At 53.9% G+C, this 20658-nt stretch overlaps 2 protein-coding genes across 3 annotated transcripts; both read right to left on the minus strand.

The window, feature by feature from the left end:
• Nucleotides 1-646: 646 nt before the first annotated feature.
• VARS2 (valyl-tRNA synthetase 2, mitochondrial) lies at nt 647-12859 on the minus strand. 2 transcript variants are annotated; one of them, XM_043450133.1, is made up of 30 exons: nt 12714-12859; nt 12017-12253; nt 11801-11882; nt 11584-11684; nt 11193-11314; nt 11012-11078; nt 10825-10922; nt 9736-9817; nt 9448-9567; nt 8622-8733; nt 7838-7926; nt 7250-7340; nt 6914-7041; nt 6696-6799; nt 6430-6511; nt 6070-6146; nt 5888-5963; nt 5524-5629; nt 5268-5338; nt 5012-5137; nt 4692-4796; nt 4481-4549; nt 4287-4365; nt 4052-4179; nt 3768-3935; nt 2536-2742; nt 1717-1828; nt 1397-1572; nt 1097-1225; nt 647-980 (listed from the first exon to the last, which is right to left on the minus strand). In XM_043450133.1, exons 2-30 carry the CDS (start codon nt 12215-12217, stop codon nt 876-878), a joined length of 3213 nt encoding a protein of 1070 aa, XP_043306068.1. In that variant the 5' UTR covers nt 12218-12253; nt 12714-12859; the 3' UTR covers nt 647-875. The 2 variants fall into 2 exon arrangements, with proteins under 2 accessions (XP_043306068.1, XP_043306069.1); XM_043450134.1 differs by having other exon boundaries at nt 3768-3920; nt 12714-12858.
• A 112-nt stretch (nt 12860-12971) lies between these two features.
• On the minus strand, nt 12972-20570 carry GTF2H4 (general transcription factor IIH subunit 4). Its single transcript, XM_043450135.1, has 14 exons — nt 20385-20570; nt 19610-19752; nt 19241-19345; nt 18765-18896; nt 18408-18504; nt 18227-18315; nt 17681-17792; nt 17467-17535; nt 17183-17266; nt 16799-16931; nt 16477-16607; nt 15371-15418; nt 15116-15194; nt 12972-13288 (listed from the first exon to the last, which is right to left on the minus strand). Exons 2-14 carry the CDS (start codon nt 19747-19749, stop codon nt 13116-13118), a joined length of 1392 nt encoding a protein of 463 aa, XP_043306070.1. The 5' UTR covers nt 19750-19752; nt 20385-20570; the 3' UTR covers nt 12972-13115.
• Nucleotides 20571-20658: the final 88 nt, after the last annotated feature.

Raw genomic sequence — 20658 nt, forward strand, 5'->3', positions numbered from 1 at the left:
TGAGCAAGTCTCTTGAAATCTAAAATGGAGCAAACACCTGCCTCATGAGGTTCTCAGGAGGAATAAATGGCACCACAGAGGATCCAGCCAGGCCCAGCACACAGTAGGTTCTCAGGGCTGCTGGACAGAATGTCACTTGGGTGGCAGGCCCCTGAATTCCACCAGTGGGACAAGGTGTGTAAGGTGGCTAGGAGGGCGTCTGTGTGTTTCTATGTACCCCTGTCTGAGGCTGGGCGGTGTGTCCCTAGCACTGTGGTCTCAGGTACACAGAAGCGGGAGGAGCTCAATCCCCAGCCCAGCCTGCAGATCCCCAGGCCTGTGGGAAGTCCCCCATCCCCTCAGCATCTCTGGAGATAAGGCCAAGCAGCAGGGAAGCTCCCTTTTGGTGAAAAGCAGAGAAAGAGCCTACAGAAGTCGGGCCACTGTCAGTAAGTGCAGGAAGTAAGTGGAACCCAGGTCACTGTGCTCAGGCCCTACTCGAGAGCATCTCTCCCGTCCAATGAGGGAGGCCCTTCCCAGCACCCACACTCCCACCATGGCCCAGAGCACTAGGAGGCTGCTCCCCTTTTCCCAGACCAGAGTGTCAGGAACAATCAAGAGGCGGGAAAGTCATGGCTAAGGGAAAGGATAAAAGGACCACAGCAGACATGTTTGGGATTTTAAGTTTATCTGAGTGTCCTCCTTCCCAAACTTCCAGGTGGGACCTCAGAGGAGGGGGGCTAGGGCAAAAATGTGAGCGTCTCAAGGTCACCCAGTCATCTGACAAGCCAGTGTGTTTCCTCACTGACAAAACGAAGGGGCTGGACCACATAACACCCTGATGCTGCCCGGTCTGTCCTCAGAGGTCTCAAAGGTGGGTCTGGGAGGGAGGAAAGTCACGGGGATGATGAGCCCCCAGGGCTTGGAGACGCATCCATCAGCTGCCGGAGGTGAGAGGCCGCCTTGTCCAGTTTTGACAATTCCAACTGGAGGGAAGAAAGCTGAGCGAGGAGAGAAGTGGGTGAGAATGGAGGTGGGGGGTCACCCCGCCCTGCGTGCCCCTAGCCCTCATTCCTTCAGGGAGCCCGGCGCCCTGAGTGGCCTCCCCTAGCCTCACCTTCTGCTGCCTCTGAGTCTCCGCCTCTCCCTCTGACGGGGGCCGGGCTAGGAGGCCATCAAGCTGCTTCTGCAACTTGTGTCTTCGGGCAGCCAGCCGAGGTAGGTGGGTCTGGGGGTCCACCAGGCCCTGTGCAATAACAGAGGAAGAAGGCTCAGCCCTCTGCCATCCACCCAACACCCCCTCTCACTCACCCACCACCATTCCAAGACCCCTCCTCACTTTTAGAGAACCCACCCCTTGCCCGCCTCCCGACATCCTTTCAGCCCCTCCCTGCCCCCTCCAGTCTCCTCTGCTCACCTGCAGCTCCATATACACCTGACTGGTGTCACTGAGGGGGGCCTGGACCCAGCCCGAGGGGGCTGCTGCACCAGTGGGTAGAAGGCCCACCGCCCCACAGTGGCCCAGGGTGCCCAGCGGCTCCAGGAAGGCCTCAAAGAGGCCCTGCTCGCCAGGCTCTGAGCTCTGCAGCAGCACTGGGGAGGAACGGGAGTTGTCAGGTGGAGGGCCCAGGCCCTCCTCCCACACCTCCTAACTCGGGGCCCTGCCCTCCAAGCTCCCCCTCTTCCCCATCAGACCCTCCCGTCTGCAGGGACTCAGGAGCGTGGGGCCCGCCTCACCTCGGGGCCGGGCCTTGGTCAGCTGGTAGGTGGCGCGCAGAGCCCTGAGCGCCTGCACGGACTCCTGAACCCGGGAGAAGCGCCGCTCCAGCTCAGGCTGGTGCCAGTGCTCCTGGAGGTGTGCAACCAGGGTGGGTAAGCAGGCCCCCCCGAGACTCGGTCTCAACTCTCCCGGCTCTGACCTCCATCCGCCCGCCCACCCCCATCTGCTTAGAGCAATGACCTGCTCTCTCTACCACACACACAATTCACCACCTCAAGGAACGGAACATGGCAAAAACTAGGGCATCATCTAAGAAGGTCTTAGATGATCCATAGACAATGTTTAGATCCATGGACAATGACAAACAACCAAAAATACATAGTAATTTAAAAGGTATTATTCAAAGCTCACAAAACCAAGAAAGCAAAAAAGAAACTTGGTTAAACTTGAAAATGATTTTTGGGTGAGTTTGTGGCATTTGAAAGCTTAAAACTACACTAAGATTTTTGGGATATCCTATTACTAAGATCTAATCCTCATCACAACCGTGACACGTACTATTACTGTCCTCAGTTTAAAGATGGAGGAAACTGACACATGGTCACACAGCTAGTGTCAGTCTGGTGACAGTATCCTGCTCTTAACCACTTGCTAACACTGCCCCTGACACCCTAGAGTTATTCCTGCCCTGCAGGAAAAATCCATCTTCCTCAAGACTCCACGGCAAAGTACAGACCAGCACTGTCAATGACCTCACAGCAGCAAGTCCTTCTAGAAGACTTGCCCCCGAGTCTTTACCAGTAATCCCATCCCAAGACTCCATGGGCGTGACTCACCAAGCTGCGGGCACTCGGGTAGGGGGCAACACAGATGCTGGGGGCAGGGGGACCACCAGGCCTGGGGGGCAGCCTCTGCCAGAGCTCTTCAGCCAGGAAGGGCATCAGTGGGGCGAGGAGGCGGAGACCGACGTCAGCGCAGAAGAACAGGACCTGAGGCGGCTCCGGGGGGCGGGGAGAATGTGATAGCACAGGCTTCACGGCCTCCTAGGGAGGAAGCCAATGGTCAGGGGGCAGCCACGGCCACCTCCCTCCTCCACACACTCGCCGCCCTGCCAGTGGGGATGCTGTGGGTAAATGGGAGCACCCAGCATCTCTGAGACCATGAGCTGTCCCCAGACACAGAATGGAGCATGTGACAAGGGGAAATCTAGGGCAGAGATTCAGGGGTGGGTGAGGAATAAAACTGTCAGGGATGTTTGTAGTTAGAATGAAAAGCATTGAGTTTTGTGTTTTTTTTAACCACAGAGACAGAAATTTTTTTTTTTTTAGTTGAGAAACAGAAATCTAGGAAGGGGTCCTCAGCCAACAGTGTCAGGATCACCTGGGACAAGAAATGAACACTTTTGCCACCTACCCCCCGGCCTGCCTGACTGAGCCGCTCTAGAGGTGGGACCTGACACTCCATGGTAAACAAGCCCTCCTTTTGAGAGAACCTCTGGGTCTAAAGACCGGTACTCTTGCTCCCTGTCTGCTCCCAGCCTGCCTAGGGTCCAAACGCAGCAATTACAGGAACTGAAAACAATCTCCATCTACAATGCGAAGAGCTGACTCACTAGAAAAGACCCTGATGCTGGGAAAGATTGAAGACAAAAGGAGAAGTGAAGCGAAAGTCAGTCGAAGGGGGCAGCAAAGGATGAGACGGTTAGATAGCATCACCAACTCAATGGACATGAACTTGAGCACACTCTGGGAGATAGTGAAGGACAGGGTAGCCTGACTGCTGCAGTCCATGGGATCACAAAGAGATGGATACAACTTAGCAAGTGAACAACAAGCCTCCCAACCCTGTGTTGTCAGACTCAGTCTTCTAGAAGTGTCCCCTCCTCCTCCCCGCTCCTCAGCTGACAGGCAGGGAACAGTGCCCAGGCCAGTCCCAGGGAAGAGGGGAACTGGGATTTCTCAATCTCACCTTTCTTCCTATTCTGAGGGAGGAATTAAAAATCCAGTTCAGAGCTCTCTGCCAGGGGACAGGAAGCAGGGCTGCAGGGGGACTGCCCCGTCTCACTCACCAAGTAGACATCGCAGAGGTTGTGCAGCCAGAAGTGGTGCAGGGCATGGGTGACGAGCGAGAGCTCACGGGTGAGGAAGCCCCGCTCACAGTCCTGGGCCGTGCGGGCCAGGCAGCTGAGGATCCAGGCGTCCATGCGGGAGGCAGGGGACAGCTGCAGCAGAAGGGGCTTCAGGGTGGGACGGCTCAATTCCCACCCCTCTGCCTCCTTTCCTTCCAGATGCCTCCTCCAAGACTCAGATGTCGGACTACCCAGCTCCCAAGCATCTCCTCTTTATCTCTTACCTCCTCTGCAGGTTGGGGTATGAATTCCTCCCCAAGAGCATTCAGGATAAAGCGCAGAGCATTCCAGATCTTATTGCAGAAGTGTCGGAAGCTCAGGACCTCAGAGACGGACAGGTGCAAGTCGCCCCCTGGGAGGGAGTGGAGGAAAGGAGTGTGCACCGTTCCCCGGTGGCAGCTACAGGGGAGCCCTTGGCCCACACAGAGGCTGCTGCCCGCTGCCCTCGCCCAGGCTTACCCAGGGCCCCGTGGGAGCACAGGGTGAATCTCAGAGCGTCTGTCCCGCACTCAGGGATCCCATGAGGGAAGTCCTTTCTCTGCAGCAAGAGAGAGAAGAGGGGTGGCAGCTGCCTATGAGGCTGCAGGGCCAGAAGGCAGGTTGCAGAGGGAACTGGTGGCCATGAGCTAGAGGCTGGAACAGGTCAGACTCACCTGCGCCGTGGCCGCAATCGCCAGCTCTGCGGGGTCCAAGTTTCCATCCCTCAGCTTTTCCTGCAGTACCTGGGGTGGGTGAGTAATTCACTGGGCTCAGTGGAAGCCCCTTCCCCTACCAGGGCCCCTCCCACTGGCCCTCCCAGCTCCAGCCCTCCGCCAGCCCCTCCCTTCAGCTCCCCTTCCTTTATCTGGAAAACCCCATCCTGACCTGCAGCTCCACCCCACTGATGATGTCCCGTGGGTCCAGCACATTCCCCAGGGACTTGCTCATCTTCCGGCCCTGCCTGTCCCGGACCATAGAGTGAAGCAGGACCTGGGGGCACAGAGGGGGTCAGAAGTGGGGCCTGCAGAACTTTCCTCTGGAGGGCCTCTGGCTGTCCTTCAGGGATTAGGGGTTAGGTTGGAACGTGAATCAGGATCAAGGAACTGGGAACCCAGAAAACCCCATACGAGGGGTTAGAACAGAAGACAAGGCTTGGAGGAGACTGGGGAGTCTCAGAGAAGGGCAGGGCACCAAAGGGTCGTTACCTTGCTGAAGGGGAGCTGCCCTGTGAGCTGGGTCCCCAACATGACCATGCGGCCCACCCAGAACAGCAGGAGGTCACTGCCCGTTTCCAAAAGTGACAGGGGGTAGAAATGAGCCAGGTCTGGGGTCTAGGAGGAAAGAGATAAACAGTGAGAGGCTCAAGTCTGGGGCCTCCAGCTCTTCATAAGACCCTCTGAGGGGCCGTGGGGGTCATTTCTTCATTCCCACCTTGACTCTCTTCGTCTCAACCCACCTCACCTCTCGGGGCCAGCCCAGGGCAGAAAAGGGGAAGAGAGCCGAGGAGAACCACGTGTCCAGGACATCAGGGTCTGGGAGACAGAATGGGAACAATTGGAACCTCAGCATCAGGACCTCAGCCCACTGCTGCCAACCTCTACAGCCCAACCCTCACTCATAGAGACCAGGGCTCTGCCCCATTCCCAGCTTCCCCGACCCCACCTTGTCCACCTCAGTACCTGTTCCCTGCCCTGCCCACCTCTGGTGGAGTACCCACCCCTCTCCAAGGTCAGCTCCACCCCTGGTCTCCCTGTTAATTCTGCAGCTACTTCTCTGGCCTCGGCCTCTGTCCGCCCGACCACCCAGCAGTCCTCTGTATCACCCTGCGGAAGTAAGGAGTAGAGGACGTGTATGGGACAGCACGGGGTGTTCATGGTTTCTGCTGGGCTGAGAAAGGCTGGCGCCCTCTGGTGGTGAGATGAAGAAATGCCAGCTCAGAAGCTCAGCTCACACAAGAGTGGTTCATAGATCAGAAGCACAGCAGGGGCAGGGAGCTGGGACCAGCGCTGGAGGCCCTCTGACTCCTGCGCTGAGGCTCTTCTGGCCAAATCCAGCCCTCCCTTCCGCTTTCTCCTACCGACCTTTGTGTGCTCCTCTACAACCAGGTAGGCTGGAATCCGATGGCCCCACCACAGCTGCCGGGAGACACACCAGTCCCTGCCGAGAGGATGCGAGTGATTTTTTTCTTCCTTTTTCCTATGAGTGATTTCTTAGCGTGACCAGTGGGCCCCCGTCCGCCTCCCCTGAGAGCTCCCCTGCTTACCCCATGTGGGAAAACCAGTGCTGCCAGTTCTTCTGGTGGAAGGAGGGACTGAGCTCCAGGGCCCCGGACTCCACGGCCTGGAGGAGGAAGGACCTTTAGAGGGTTGTTCCCTACCCGCACCCCCGATCCCCATGAATGGGACCAGTGGTCTCTGAGGTGGTTCTGAAACTCAGAAAGAACCTCCCAAGCCTCCTGAGAAGAGTCTGGACTTGAGTGAAGATGCAAGCCAGCCCTTTCTGGGCACCCTGCCTCCACCCCCACAGCTCTCCCCTCAACGAGCACAGCTAGACAGGGCCCCAGCCTCCCTGTTTCTTCATTCCCACCCAGGCAGGCCCCAGCTTCCCCACACTGCAGCCTCACCTTGGCGGCTTGCTCCCCCATTTCCCGGCAGCGGACAAACCACTGGCTCTTCAGTAGGTATTCTACCACATCCCCGGAACGGCTGAAAGGGACACAGGACCCGACTCTGTGGCAGGCCCTCTGTGCCGAGGATACGGCAGCCAATAGCCCAGACGCAGAGCTCGTGTTCCAGCATGAGGGGTGCACATTCCATCTTGTAGTCACTCTTAAGCTTCACCCATCCCCTTCCGGGGGCGGTCAAAGGAAAGGAGTGAAAACGGGCTTACCTGCAAATGGGCAGCACCATGGGGTGGTTCTGGAGGCCCCGGAACAGGCCCCGCTCCCTCAGTGCGGACAGAATCTTTTCCCGGGCCACAAATCGGTGAAGACCCTGTGGAGAAGTAGCAGTAGTAAAGCTTTAAGGCTGCTAGAAAAATAAAGAGTGTGGGGGAGGGGAGATGGGGCAGAGGGTGCCCCCAAAGGATGGGTTATCACTGGGTATCACCTGCAGCCAGTCCTCACAAAGGGTGGTCATGGTCCCATCCTCTGCAATGACACTCCGGGGGCTCAAGCCGTGTCGGGCCCCCAGCTCAGCATCGGCAGGGCTGTGCGCTGGAGTCACCTTCACTGCCCCTAGGGGAGCAGGACTGCCATTAGCACTGGACCCTGACCAGTGCTTTTCCAGATGTGTCACCATCGCCCACGCTACCCCATCCCTCCCTCTCATCCCCCACGATCCACTGAGACTACCCTTCCCCTACTTTCTGCCTCTTCCTGGTTCTCTCCCCTCCCCTCACCCCCAGAAGCCCTGACTTCCTGTCTCTCCCCTGCCCCCACTTACCTGTGCCCACGTGTGGCTGAACAGTGCAGTCTGTGATAAGGGGGAGAAGCTGCCCCGTCAAGGGATGACAGAGTTGTCGCCCATGTAGATGCTGAAGGGAAGGGACAGGGATCAAGGACAGACACAAGTGTCAGGTGGAAGGGTCTGGGCTGGGCATGTGAACCCTGGGAATACGAGGGTGAAAACCAGAAGGTAAAGACCTAGAGCAGGGCGCAGTAAACATTTTCTTAAGGGGCCAGAGTGTAAGAATTTTAACCTTTACAGGACAGGAGGTAAATTCAGTCTCTACAACTCCACTCCGCTGCCATGGCAGAGTTAGATAGCATATGATGGAGCTGCAGACGATACATAGAGAATGAGGGTGGCTCACACAGGAACAGGAGGTCTGGCCCACGGGCCACTGTCTGCCAGCCCCTGAGCTGAAGTGGAACATCAGGAAGAGAAGGGAGCTGACTCAGAGCAACTGAAGAGCCGAGATGAGGGAAATTTCAGGAAAAGGAAGAGGGAGCAGAGAGGAGGAGCTGTCCTAAAAGGAAGGGAAGAGAAAGTATAGGGGTGGAAGGCCAGGCCGCAGGGAGCACTTATTACCGTGTACCGGGAGTCATCAGGATGGACCGCCACAGCCACGTCTCCAGGCAGCGTCTCTGGCCTCGTGGTTCCCACCACAACCTCTGCACCTGAAGACAAAATTCAAGCACTTTAAGGTGGTCCTCGCCCTCACCTTGTACTCTTGACACAGCTAAAGTCAGGAGAACTGGAAAAGGTGGGAGGCGGGGATGGTCAAGGTAGAACAGGCCCCCAGGAGTAACTGGAGAAAACTGGGACCAATGTCTATAGGACCCTGGAGCTTCTGCTAAGCTAATGACCAGAGGCCTAAGGGGATGTCTGGTGCTACAGAATTCCTCAACAGTCTACTTGGGAGACAAGAGTAGAATGTTAATAAATACAACTAGAATCTTTGCTTGGTGCCCTGATCATAAATGCGGTGCCTTCTTGGAGGCAGCACCAGTCCCTCCTATAAGAAACCTCTGACTATTCCAGCTCATCCATCTTCCCTTCTCCAAACTCCTGGGAATACCTACTGTTCAAACCACACTTCAGAACTGATCCTTTGTCTCTTTTGGGGGTAGCAGCCTGTTGTGGAATTACACTAAGCTCCCTCAGGGCAGTGACTGCGTGCACTTTTCTTACATGGCCCAGGATACCCAGGGTGAGTATCACCAGGACGCAATACTTCCAAGGTTCCCTATGCCCCTCCAACCAAGTCACATGGAAGACAGGCTGGTGGGTTGCCTCCATCAGCCCAAAGTGGGCTCAAGAAAACAGGGGAAGCAGAGGTTAAGTGGGTGACCCTTCCAAGGACTACCCTCACCAGGCTCTCCATCCACGGGGAAGGCCACGGAAAAGAGGAGGCCAAAAGACACGGGGGTGGGACAGCCAGGCAACTGAAGCTCCGTGCGGCCAGGGAGGGGTCGACTTTCCACCTGGGGGCGTGGAAAAGGCAGGGTCAGAGAGCAGCCTCTCTGCAAGGCTCATAACTGGTTTCCCACCTCCACTCATCCACAGCCCCGGCCTCCCTGACATCCATCAAAAAGCCACTCAGAGGACCTGGGAGCCACTTCCTTCCCCTCACCTAATCCTTGTGCAGTCACAGTTAAAGAACATATTCACTGGACTTCCCGGGGTTAAGGGTTAAGAACCCACCTGCCAGTGCAGGGGACATGTGTTTGATCCCTGGTGTGGGAAGATTCCACATGTTGCAGGGCAACTAAGCCCATGCACCACAACTACGAAGCCTTCACTCTAGAATCTGTGCTCTGCAACAAGAGAAGCCTGTGCATCGCAACTAGAGAGTAGTCCCCACTTGACACAACTAGAGAAAGCCCACACACAGCAATGAAGACCCAGCACAGCAAAAAATAAATAAGAAAATATTCACTGAGTACTTAAACCACACACAGGTATTACGCCAACCTCCTAAGAGTTCTCACAACACCCCCGTGATGCAGGCATTTCCATCACCCCTGAATTTTACAGACTGAGGAAACTGAGGCTGACAGAGGCTAACAGCCTGTCTGGAGCCACATCGCTGGGAGGTGGCCAGATTCAGATGTGAATCCAGGCAGTCTGACTCCAGAGTCCAAGCTCTCCCCTGGGCTCAGAGCTCTCGCAAACCCGCCTCTCCTTCTCTGCCTCACCTCAATATCCGAGATGGCGGAGCGCAAGGCACACGACCAGTTGACCAGCTGCCGGCTCCGGTACAACAACCCAGCTTTGTAGAGCCGCACAAAAGCTTCTGTCACGGCCACTGAGGAGCCCTAGAATGATCTGAGTGTCCACATCCAACAGCCTCTTCTCAGCCCACCCCCCCACCAGGGACCCTGGCATCCCCCTGGCCACCCTAACATACACAGCAACCCGCCTCCCCACACAGAACTCTGAACACCTCCCTGACACCTACAGGGACCACAGCATGGAACACTCACGGTATCCATAGTAAAGCATTCTCGGTCCCAGTCCAGGGAGGCCCCCAGCGCTCTGAGCTGCTCACAGATCTCGCCACCTTTCCTGTGCCCAGAGAGATTTGGGTCAGCAAACATGTCCCAGACATCAACTATGTCCCGGGCCCAGTGAAGCCCCAGCAGTGCTGGATGCTGGAGTGAGTTCAACACTGATCTAGCCTCGAGAAGCTAAAGGAGACACACAGACCCAGTATGGGGCTTTCCATGATATTGAAAGAAACATAACATTTCTAGTAAAAGGGGAAGGGGCAGCCGATTTGTGGGAAACACAAAGAAGCATTACAGAGAAGACAGCATGTGATAACAGACCTGGAAGAAAAAAGGTAATTTCAAGAGGATGCAAAGTGGGAACAGGTGAGGAGAGATGATGAAATCCAAACAAAGGAAAATGGGATAAATGGAAGAAAAAACATATATATGCTGCTGCTGCTGCTAAGTCACTTCAGTCGTGTCCGACTCTGTGCGACCCCACAGAGAGCAGCCCACCAGGCTCCGCCGTCGCTGGGATTCTCCAGGCAAGAATACTCGAGTGGGCTGCCATTTCCTTTTCCATACATACATATAAATATATGGGGGAGCACATGCATGCTTAGTTACTCAGTCATGTCCAACTCTTTGACACCCCATGGACTGCAACCTACAGGGCTCCTCTGCCCATGCAAATTTCCAGGCAAGAATACTGGAGTCGGTTGCCATTTCCTACTCCAGGGGATATTCCCTAACCAGGGACTGAACCCGTGTCTCCTGTGGCTCCTGCATTGGCAGGCAGATTCTCTACCACTGAGCCACCTGGGGAGCCCATATGTGTGTGTGTGTATATATATATACACTTACACATAAATATATGCATTTTAACATATACAATACACAATACATGCACACACACCAAGCTTGGAGATCCCACCAAATGCTAAGGGACTTCAGAGCTTACACTCCCACAGGAAGTTAGAGCTGAATGGGAAAAGCCCTAGCTACATGTTAGGAGAGAGGAGCTGGGAAGCCAGGGTCCAAACCTGCTGTCTCAGCCCCTCCGGCCTTGCCCGCCATACTCACCCCTCCTTCCACTTCCACACCTCCCTAAGGAAGTCTGCCCTGCTCAGCTCATGTCTCCTCACTCCTCGCTCCTTCCACAGCTGTTTCTCCACCACAGCCTACAGTAAGATGAGGGGGCAGAGAATCAGGTCACTTTGGGGGAAGAAATCTCTCCCTCAAGAAAAGGGACGACTGGCAAAAGACATACTTGGGTCGCAATCCCTGCATGATCTGAGCCAGGGACCCACAGCACCCGATCCCCACGCATCCGGTGCCTGTGAAAGAAAAACCCTCATGGGAATCCATGGCCTTACATGTTCATTTAGCCTCATCCCTTCCCAATTTCTCTTTCTCCTCCAAGAACTCAAGCAGCCCCATTCCCCTCTCACCAGCGCACGAGAGCATCCTGTATGGCCACGGTCAGCGCATGCCCAATGTGCAGGGAGCCTGTGACATTAGGGGGTGGGATACACATGGAAAAGGTCTCCCCTGTGGCCTGCGGCAGCCTGGCCTAGAAGGAAAGAAAAGTCAAAGGGCAAGAGAGGACTGGATGTTCCCTGGGGAATAGCACCCTCTGGTGTCTCCAAAGCAGAAAGAACTATAGGAAAAAGTCCCGCCCTAGAGAAACACCTGAGACACCAGGGGGAGAAGACAAGCTCTCCCTGCTTTTCGGCAGGCTCTGCAATGTGGTTGGCTGTGAGCTCCAGACTCATGCCCGCCAATCTTACAGGCCATCCTGTCCTGGGGACCATTTAGCACTCCTCCCTGCCAGGTACTAACCTGATATTCTGGTTTGAAGAAGCCCTCTCGCACCCACCAAGGGTACCAGGCAGCCTCAACGTACTGGGGGCTGTATGCAGGAGGCAGGGGCCGGGAGACATCTATGGAGGCAGAGGAGAGCCCCACTAACTCTTGACTTCTGTTCCCAGGTTGCATTTCAGCAGACCGAATGGGCAACCAAAATGTGAGGGAAAAGGCCTTCAAGTTTCCTAGTTACCTTTCTTTTCTCCATGTTCCGTGGGGATTTCATATAACACTCTCTCCTTAGGGGTCCAGGCCTTACTGGATTCTGCAGGTGACTGCAGAGAGGAGGAACCAGAAGGTGGGCTGCAATTTCAGGATACCCCAGGCATCTGGAATCCAGCCAGTCTCTCCTCCAGCGCTCTCCCAAGATGTCTCAGAGAACCAAGCACCAGCTGTCGGGACTCCTAACCTTGGTCTTGGGGGCTATCCCAGCCTCCAGCGATGCCTGCTTCTCTCGCAGACGCTTCTGTTTGGCTTCACGGTTCCTCCGGGAGATGGCTGATCCATCGGGCTCTGACTGGGTGGAAAGGGGACGGGACCTGCGGAGGCCCCGTGAGGGCCTCAAGCCCCAAAGCGGTGGTCGAAAAGAGGTCAGAGGCAAATGAGGCATCGGGAGTGCTAGGCAAGGGGCCAAAGTCTGTTCCAGCTACAGCACATTGGGAGGGTATGGTGGTGAGGGAGGGTCACACTTCCCAAAGTCACACCCTCCTCCCCCCGCCCCTCCCCGACTCCCTCCAGCACTGGTTGATAAAATATCTAGCCCAACCCTCACAACCCTCCCTCTGTGAGGACTAGAGTAGACAGGGTCTTGTCATTATCAGCGCTCTTCCGGGACAGGGTAAGTCTCAGGCCCTCAACCTATTCAGCTGCGACGTGGGGGGTGACCGTGGACACAGAGGAGGGTAAAGGACTCAGGAATTCTGGCAGATGATGGACATCAGAGCCAGCAAGAAGTCCCACCTGGACCACTACTTGTCCGCCTGCTCAAAGGCCATTTGCACTGTCCCCAGCCCGCGCGCTGATCCGCCTTCCCGCCCGACCCACCGCGTGGGTCCTAAGCCTCCAGCACTTCCCACTCCCCGATCGCCGGCCCGCTGGGCGCTCACCCGGTGAGCCCGCCGCTATCCCAGGGCGCCCCGCGCCGCGGAGCGTAAGGGGGCGGCGGCAGGTGCTGGGGAACCAGCGATCCGGGCCCGAACGTGACCCGTGAGCCGCGCGGCGCTGGGAGGCGGAGCCCCGCCCGGGCGCATGCGCACTAGCTGGCCTCGGCCACACCTCCTCCCTCTCGCGGGCCAATGGCTGTCGACGCGGAGATGAGCGCTCCCGGCGCGGAGAGAGGAGGCTTCCCATGGAGGTGGCGGGGGTCGTGTGGTTCACTTTCACAATTTTATTAAACTAGAAGAGTCCTGACGTGTGAATTAAAAAAAAAACACCTGAGTTCTGAGGCTGCGCCAGCCCACGCAGCCCGCCTTCCCGGGTGCGCCCCGCCCAGGTCCAGTCCCGCACTCTCAGGAGTTGTGCTTCTGCCGCTTCCAGAAGCGCTTGACGTCGCTGTGCCCGGCCGGGGTCACCACCATGAGCCGCTTGGCCGAGTTCTCGAACACCAGGACGCCCAGCTCCCGCGCGTGGGCCAGCAGCAGCTCAAAGTCCACTTGTGACAGGAACTGGTTATACAGGACGCCTGGGGTCCGCAGGTCAGGGGCAGCGGAGAGAAAGAGAGAAGGTAAGAATGGGAGGCGGGAGCCCCTTGATGGTAGCCTTAGGGAACCAGGGATCTTGGTAAATCCTAACACTAGTATGACCCAGCCATATTCAGAGAGGCAGTATAATACAATAAGAAAACCCATTGCTTACCAAAACCAAGGAAATTATCCCTATGAATTATCCCTCAAATCCTAAAAGATGATGCTGTGAAAGCGCTGCACTCAATATGCCAGCAAATCTGGAAAACTCAGCAGTGGCCACAGGACTGGAAAAGGTCAGTTTTCATTCCAATGCCAAAGAATGTTCAAACTACAGCACAATAGCACTCATCTCTCATGCTAGCAAAGTAATGCTCAAAGTCTTCCAAGCCAAGCTTCAACAATACCTGAACTGTGAACTTCCAGATGTTCAAGCTGGATTTAGAAAAGGCAGAGGAATCAGAGATCAAATTGCCAACATCTGTTGGATCATCGATAAAGCAAGAGAGTTCCAGAAAAACATCTACTTCTGCTTTATTGACTATGCCAAAGCCTTTGACTGTGTGAATCACAACAAACTGTGGAAAATTCTGAAAGAGATGGGAATACCAGACCACCTGACCTGCCTCTTGAGATATCTGTATGCAGGTCAAGAAGCAACAGTTGGAACTGGACATGGAACAACAGACTGGTTCCAGATCGGGAAAGGAGTATGTGAAGGCTGTATATAGTCACCCTGCTTATTTAACATATCAGAGTACATCATGAGAAATGCTGGGCTGGATGAAGCACAAGCTGGAATCAGGATTGCTGGGATAAATAATAACCTCAGATACACAGATGACACCACCCTTATGGCAGAAAACGAAGAACTAAAGAGCCTCTTGATGAAAGTGAAAGAAGAGAGTGAAAACGCTGGTTGGAAACTCAACATTCAGAAAATTAAGATCATGGCATCTGGTCCCATCACTTCATGGCAAATAGATGGGGAAACAATGGAAACAGTGCCAGACTTTATTTTTGGGGGCTCTAAAATCACTGCAGATGGTGACTGCAGCCATGAAATTAAAAGATGCTTGCTCCTTGCAAGAAAAGCTATGACTAACCTAGACAGCATATTAAAAAGCAAAGACATTATTTTGCCAACAAAGGTCCATCTAGTCAAGGCTATTTTTTTTCCAGTAGTCATGTATGGATGTGAGAGTTGGACTATAAAGGCTGAGCGCCGAAGAATTGATGCTTTTGAACTGTGGTGTTGGAGAAGACTCTTGAGAGTCCCTTGGACTGCAAGGAGAACAGACCAGTCAATCTTAAAGGAAATAAGTCCTGAATATTCATTGGAAGGACTGATGTTGAAGCTGAAACTCCAATACTTTGGCCACCTGATGGGAAGAACTGACTCATTGGAAAAGACCCTGATGCTGGGAAAGACTGAAGGCGGGAGGAGAAGGGGATGACAGAGGATGAGATGGGTGGATGGCATCACCAACTCGATGGACATGAGTTTGAGTAAGCTCCAGGAGTTGGTGATGGACAGGGAAGCCTGGTGTGCTGCAGTTCATGGGGTGACAAAAAGAGTCGGAAACGACTGAGCGACTAAACTGAACTGAATCCCTTCCAATTTCCCTCTTCTAGTTGAATCCAAATCACACTCATTTGAGAATTTATTTACTGCCATCAACTCATCCCAAAATAAAACATGCATGGGTTTACTAGCCCATGCAGAAAACAAAAAATAAAATGTATGAACAGCTTTTTCAGCTCACCAAGACTGAATTGTCCTTCTTCTGGCTAATGACCAAAAACACCCACCAGAAGCCACTCACCTTCGGTGAACCGGAGCCTGTCCCTTTCCAGCTCCCAGAGCCGAATCTGGTCCGTGATGGTGGGAGGCAGCACTGGTGTCTGCAGGGGCAAGGGATGGCCCTTGTAAGATTCAGAAGCATTGCTCTAGGCAGCCCCAGCCCTCCACTCATTCCCCAGATTTGGATGTCCATTTCTCTTTTCCATCACTTCATCACCAGGTACCAAGGGCTCTCAGCCTCCTGCAGCTGTTTGTCCCTCCAGCCTCCTGTCTGTACCTGTTTAAGCATCACTGGGTGGGCCCTTGTCCTTAGGAAATGGATGATCTAGGAAAACAGACAAGAATTGGGATCAGTGACCGTAAATAAAGTCTCAAGTGAGTGCAACTCTCATTGCACAGAATTCTCAAATAAGAAAGCAGGAAAGCTACCTGTCTCCTAATGTCACTGAACATCAACTGATTGTTTAAAAATTCATAGGCATATGCCTATCAATTCAACACATCCCAGATTAGCTGTTGTCCTCAGGTGTTGCTCCCATTGGTGATGTCTGCTGCTCCTTCTTTGGCATATTTGCCCTTTCCATAGTTTTGTTTTTTTTTCTTTAAAGTAACAGCAACTATTATTTTTGAGCACTAACTGCATGGCAGGCTCTGAACTAAATGCTTTACCTCTATTTCATTGACTTCTTTCAACAACCCTATGAAGTGAAGGTCGCTCAGTCATGTCCAACTCTTTGTGACCCCATGGACTGCACAGTCCATGGAATTCTCTAAACCAGAATACTGGAGTGGGTAGCCTTTCCCTTCTCCAAGAGATCTTCCCAACCCAGGGATCGAACCCAGGTCTCCCACATTGTGGGCGGATTCTTTACCAGCTGAACCACAAGGGAAGCCCAGGAATACTGGAGTAGGTAGCCTATCCCTTTTCCAGTGGATCTTCCCGACCCAGGAATCGCACCATGGTCTCCTGCATTGTAGGCAAATTCTTTACCAACTGAGCTATCGGAGAAGCGCTGATAGCTGAAGTGAGAACTGTCAGAAGCCCTGAAGCAAGAACTGTCATTATTTCCGTTTTCCAGATGAGGAAACTGAGGCTCAAAGAAGAGAAACAACTAGGCCATCTGTGCAGCTAGGAAGTGGTGGTGCTGAGACACAAATCCAGAGTTATAGCTCCTCCTTACATGTGTCTTTTCTGCAGGAAGGTCTACCTCTTCCCCACACTGAGAGCCTTGACTTCTCATGACCTGACACTCACACACAGACAACTTACCACCACCTTCTGTAACAGACCCCATGCTAGATTTCCAGAAGGTGACCACCCCTGACCCCACAACCCAAGTACAGCCTTTCTTTCCACCCACACCTTCCCCAAGCAAGGGATACCTGCTGGGCTGTGATGCCACTGGCAATAGCCTGCTGCACACTCTCCCGGGTCACCTGTGCCACCACCATGTTGGGAAAGCGATAGAGCATCTCAGAGAAAAGGGCAATGAGGGCGATCTGCAGCTCTGACTCTGACCAGAAGATAGGAGGAGAGGATTAGGAGGCTTCCCACATCTAGGCTCCCCCGAGCCTCAGAGAGCTCTGTAAACCACCAAGTCACAAGTGTATGTGACCAGAAACTGGCAGTCCCTCCTGCTGCTTTCCCCTTCTTCCTCCCCTCCCCACCAGCCTGCTCTCCCAGGGGCCCTCTGTCCAGCCTCACCCGTGTAGGCATACAGTCGGTAATTGGTTTCCACAACAATGAAGCCTGGCTGATGTGCGGTGCCCCCGGCCCCAGAAACACCTGACGAGAGATTGATGGCCAGGCGTGTGGGGTAGTAACGCCGAGATTTCCTCTGAAAAGGAGAAGGGAAAGGCCACAGGCCCTCTCTCAGGCATCACTGCCCTACATCTTCCTCCTGAAACATCAGATTCCTCCCAGTGCCCAGGACCTCAGCTCCCAACTTCTCTCCCTCAAGGGAGAGAAGTATTCAGTCCTGGCAACTACTTCCTGTGACTGCCTCCCGAGACCCCACTCTCCTTTAAAGGCCAAGGCACCATCCCACCCCACCTCTTCGGTAGAGGCCATGTGTCTGGGTGCTCATACCTTCCTCTGGAAAACAAGCCCAAACTCACGCAGATGTTGCAGGAAGTTCAACAGAGAATCACTCATACCTTCCACAGAGTAATCCTGGGGAAAAGGAGTGGCCAGATGGGGTCCAAAACACATCCCATTCTCCCTTTCCCAATCCCATAAACTCACTCCCTCTTTTCCCATCTCTGCTTGTTCTTTGTTTACTCTTATCCTCCACTGTATTGCCCCATTACCTCATTTCACCTTCCCACCTCTTTACTCTCTTCCCATCTCGCCCACTCAAGCCCTCTGCTTACCTTGCCTAGAGTGGAGAAGCTAAGCTGGAAAAGGAAGGAGAGAATCTCCACTAGGTCCATGCCCCGACTCTAGGGAGGAATGGGCAGAGACAAAGGGGGAGGGGTGAGAGGGAGGAAATGAGAGAAAATCAGGGAATAGAGTCTGCGGGCAGCCGTCCGTCAGTGGGTCTGGGCAAGAGTAGAGCGTGCTGGTGGGCACCCCTGACCTGCTCACCTGGGCTGTCTGCAGATACTGCAACATAAAGTACCAGAGCTGGGCTGGAGTGTCCAGCAACAGGAACTGGAAGCCAGCAGAGGTAATGCAGGGCGGCTCTCCAGGTTCAGCACTGGAGACAGAGAGGGCTCATGGCAGAGGTGTGCAGAGAAAGGCCACCGTCCCACCTGTGTGCCCATGTTTGTTTTTTTGGTTTATCTCTTGCCATACTCTGCTCCACTCTCCTTTTAAAAATATTTATTTATTTGGCCATGCCAGGTCTTAGTTGTAGCATGTAGATCTTCCATCTTTGTTGAGGCAAGCAGTATCTTTAGTTGTGACATGCAGACTCTTGGTTGCAGCATGTGGGATCTAGTTCCCTGACCAGGGATCGAACCTGGGCTCCCTGCATTGGGAGCATGGAGTCTTAGCCACTGGACCACCAGGGAAGCCCCTCAGCCCTCCTTTTTCAGTCAACCCCCTCCTATCCTGACCCAAGGTGGACTCAATTTAGCAGGGACTCAAGAACGTGGCAAAACAGAGCCATTGTACCTCCGGCTTCCTCACCTCTTCATGAGCCCAGCCTGGCTGAGGAGCTGAGCCAAGTCCTGGCTGACGGCTGCGCTGGGGGATCCCACCATGAAGTGAAGGACCACCTAAAGAATGGAAGAGAACAGATTTGGATGCCTTAAAGACTGTGGGAAGCAGGAACACAAGCAGAGACACCCACAGGGTCCCAAGTCCTCACCTCCCATCGCTCCTCGGCGTACTTGTCAAGTGAGGGGACGTCCCGGGCATGCTTGTCTGGTCCCAGCTGACTTGTGTCATCAGACCAGGCCTTGCCCCTATGCCAGGATGGCCAACAGTAAGGAACCCTACCTGTATTCCCCACCCATGCTTCTGCCCTTATTCCTCCCTCATCCCCAGGGACCGTGAGTGGGAGACATTTCCTACAGCATGTAGCTCCATCTGGTCCAACTTACTCATAAAGGAGCTTCCAAAAGTAGAGCTCACAAGGTTGAGAGAGGCCCCTCAGGACCTCCCCGGCCAGCAATTCAATCACTATGTCCCCTACCTAATTTAGGAAAAGACGGAAGAGACATACCCACCCAGAAGGGCAATGCGGAGGTTTTGGCGGAAGATGGGGTTGAGGATGAGGCCCTGGAGACCACCAGGGAGCAGCTGGGTGTGCCAGATACGGAGGCCACTCAGCAACCCCGTGCTTTCCTCCTGAGCTCTGGAACAGAAGCAGAGAGGTAAGGGAGATGACTTGAGAACAGAAAGGAGACTCACAAAGGCATCAGTTTCTGCCTTTTCTAAACTGGTGGTCCTCGGAACGCTGTTTCACAGAGATCAGTGTCTTAAGGCAAATGTCTTTACTGTAACACCTACCAGAGCCTTGTTACAGACATCACAACTCTCTGAGAGGCAAAATACAGTAATGAGAATTTCCCAAATGTGTTTAATTACAAGTTGTTGGTGTCCCCATTAATGTTTCCTAGAAGTGTTCCAAGAACAACAGTTTGGGAAGCCTGGCTGTTGAGAAATTTGTTTCTGGCTAAAAATGCAGGAGAGACTCACTTGCTGAATTCCTTCTTCACCCACAGGGCTACAGCAGCTTGTGGCAAAGGCTGCTCCAGAAAGAGCATCCGCATCACCCAGTTCTTAGCCAAAGATGGGAGCTCCCTGTAAGCGGGGAGAGGGACAATGTTAATATCAGAAACTGTCTTAGAACTGCATCCCTACCCTCCATGGCCTCTCAAACATCTCACATTCACCCTCCACCCTTTTACCTGTCTTGCTGCCACCACATCCTCCATCTGGTTTGGCCTGATAGCCTTCACTCTCCAAGCCCACCAGGGCTAAGCTTCTACCCACAATAACTTATTTCAGTCTGCAGGCCCCATTACATTTCCCCACCATGGACCCTACCATGAAAGGGGTCCTCACCTGAAGACAGCCAGGCATGTGGCAGGGTGCCCATACAATCGATCTAATACTCCAGGGCTCAGGCCTCCTAGGAATTCCTGCAAATTCCTGCATTGTAGGTGTACTCGATTCAGTCCACCCCTGGAAGGGGTGCTCTCCATCACCTGAGAAATGCAAGTGTTAGTGTACCCCCACAAGCCATACCAGTGTCGCCCCTCACCTTTCTAATTCTGATTCTCGATCCACTGGCCCCCACGAAAACTCATCTATGGTTTCCTTTTTCATGTCACTCACCTCCTCTTGTTTCTCCCAATCCTGACCAACCTCCCCTCTTTTCCTGCCTTCTCACCTCACTTCTGGCCTAACCGCCAGTCTTCTCTCAATTTCTAGATGACAGAATTGTCAATTGTCCTATATTTGCAAAAACATTTGATATTTCAATGACTTGTCTCATCTTTACCTAAGCAGTGACAAAGATACTTGTTTGAGCCCAACCCTCTTTCCGTTCTGCCTCTCTTGGTCTGATCAGCCTATAAGTTCCAAATTTGCTTGTTCTTCCCATCTACTTCTCGGCCCCACCTCCTGCTGAGCACGGCAGTAACTATTTTTCCCCTCCATGTCTCCCAAATCCAATTCCACTTCCTTCCTCTTCCCTCCCCGAAGACCAACTCACCTCATTCACCCTGATCTACACCGCACGATCTCCCAACCTGTCCCCTACTTTCCTCCCAGTCCTCCCTCTCACTCAACTCTCTCCCTCGTATCTCCGCCACCCCTTCTCTCCTCGCACCCTTACCGTAACTCAGTGTCGATCCCCTCCTCGTGCACTCCGAGTCACAAGCCGTCGCTTAAACGGAGCCAGTGGCTCCCGGGAAGAGGAAAAAGGATGGCGGAAGTTGACAGGGAAAAAATGGGAGAGAGACGAAGAATTTCACCGACTGGAGTCCAGAGTGGGGGATTCAGAAGAGAAGGGAAGGAGTGGAGAAGTGGGGAGGATAAGAATCGGCGCTGCACTCGCCCACGGCAGGGCATGCTGGGAACTGGAGTCTTGTCCTTCCTCATCCGGGAGC

The sequence above is a fragment of the Cervus canadensis genome, chromosome 28, assembly GCF_019320065.1.
Source record: "Cervus canadensis isolate Bull #8, Minnesota chromosome 28, ASM1932006v1, whole genome shotgun sequence".
NCBI classification, from domain to species: Eukaryota; Metazoa; Chordata; class Mammalia; order Artiodactyla; family Cervidae; genus Cervus; species Cervus canadensis.

Bases quoted from the DNA above. Each gene is read 5' to 3' on its own strand.
- GTF2H4 (XM_043450135.1), bottom strand. From the start codon at position 19,749: ATGGAGAGCACCCCTTCCAGGGGTGGACTGAATCGAGTACACCTACAA. The intron at 19,346-19,609 runs GTGAGGACCCCT...CCCCGCTTACAG, and splicing joins ACATGCCTGGCTGTCTTCAG to GGAGCTCCCATCTTTGGCTA. The intron at 17,267-17,466 runs GTAAGCAGAGGG...CCTTTTCCCCAG, and splicing joins GCTTCTCCACTCTAGGCAAG to GATTACTCTGTGGAAGGTAT.
- VARS2 (XM_043450133.1), bottom strand. From the start codon at position 12,217: ATGCCTCATTTGCCTCTGACCTCTTTTCGACCACCGCTTTGGGGCTTG. The intron at 11,883-12,016 runs GTTAGGAGTCCC...TCCTCTCTGCAG, and splicing joins GGATAGCCCCCAAGACCAAG to TCACCTGCAGAATCCAGTAA. The intron at 11,685-11,800 runs GTAACTAGGAAA...CTGCCTCCATAG, and splicing joins GGAACATGGAGAAAAGAAAG to ATGTCTCCCGGCCCCTGCCT.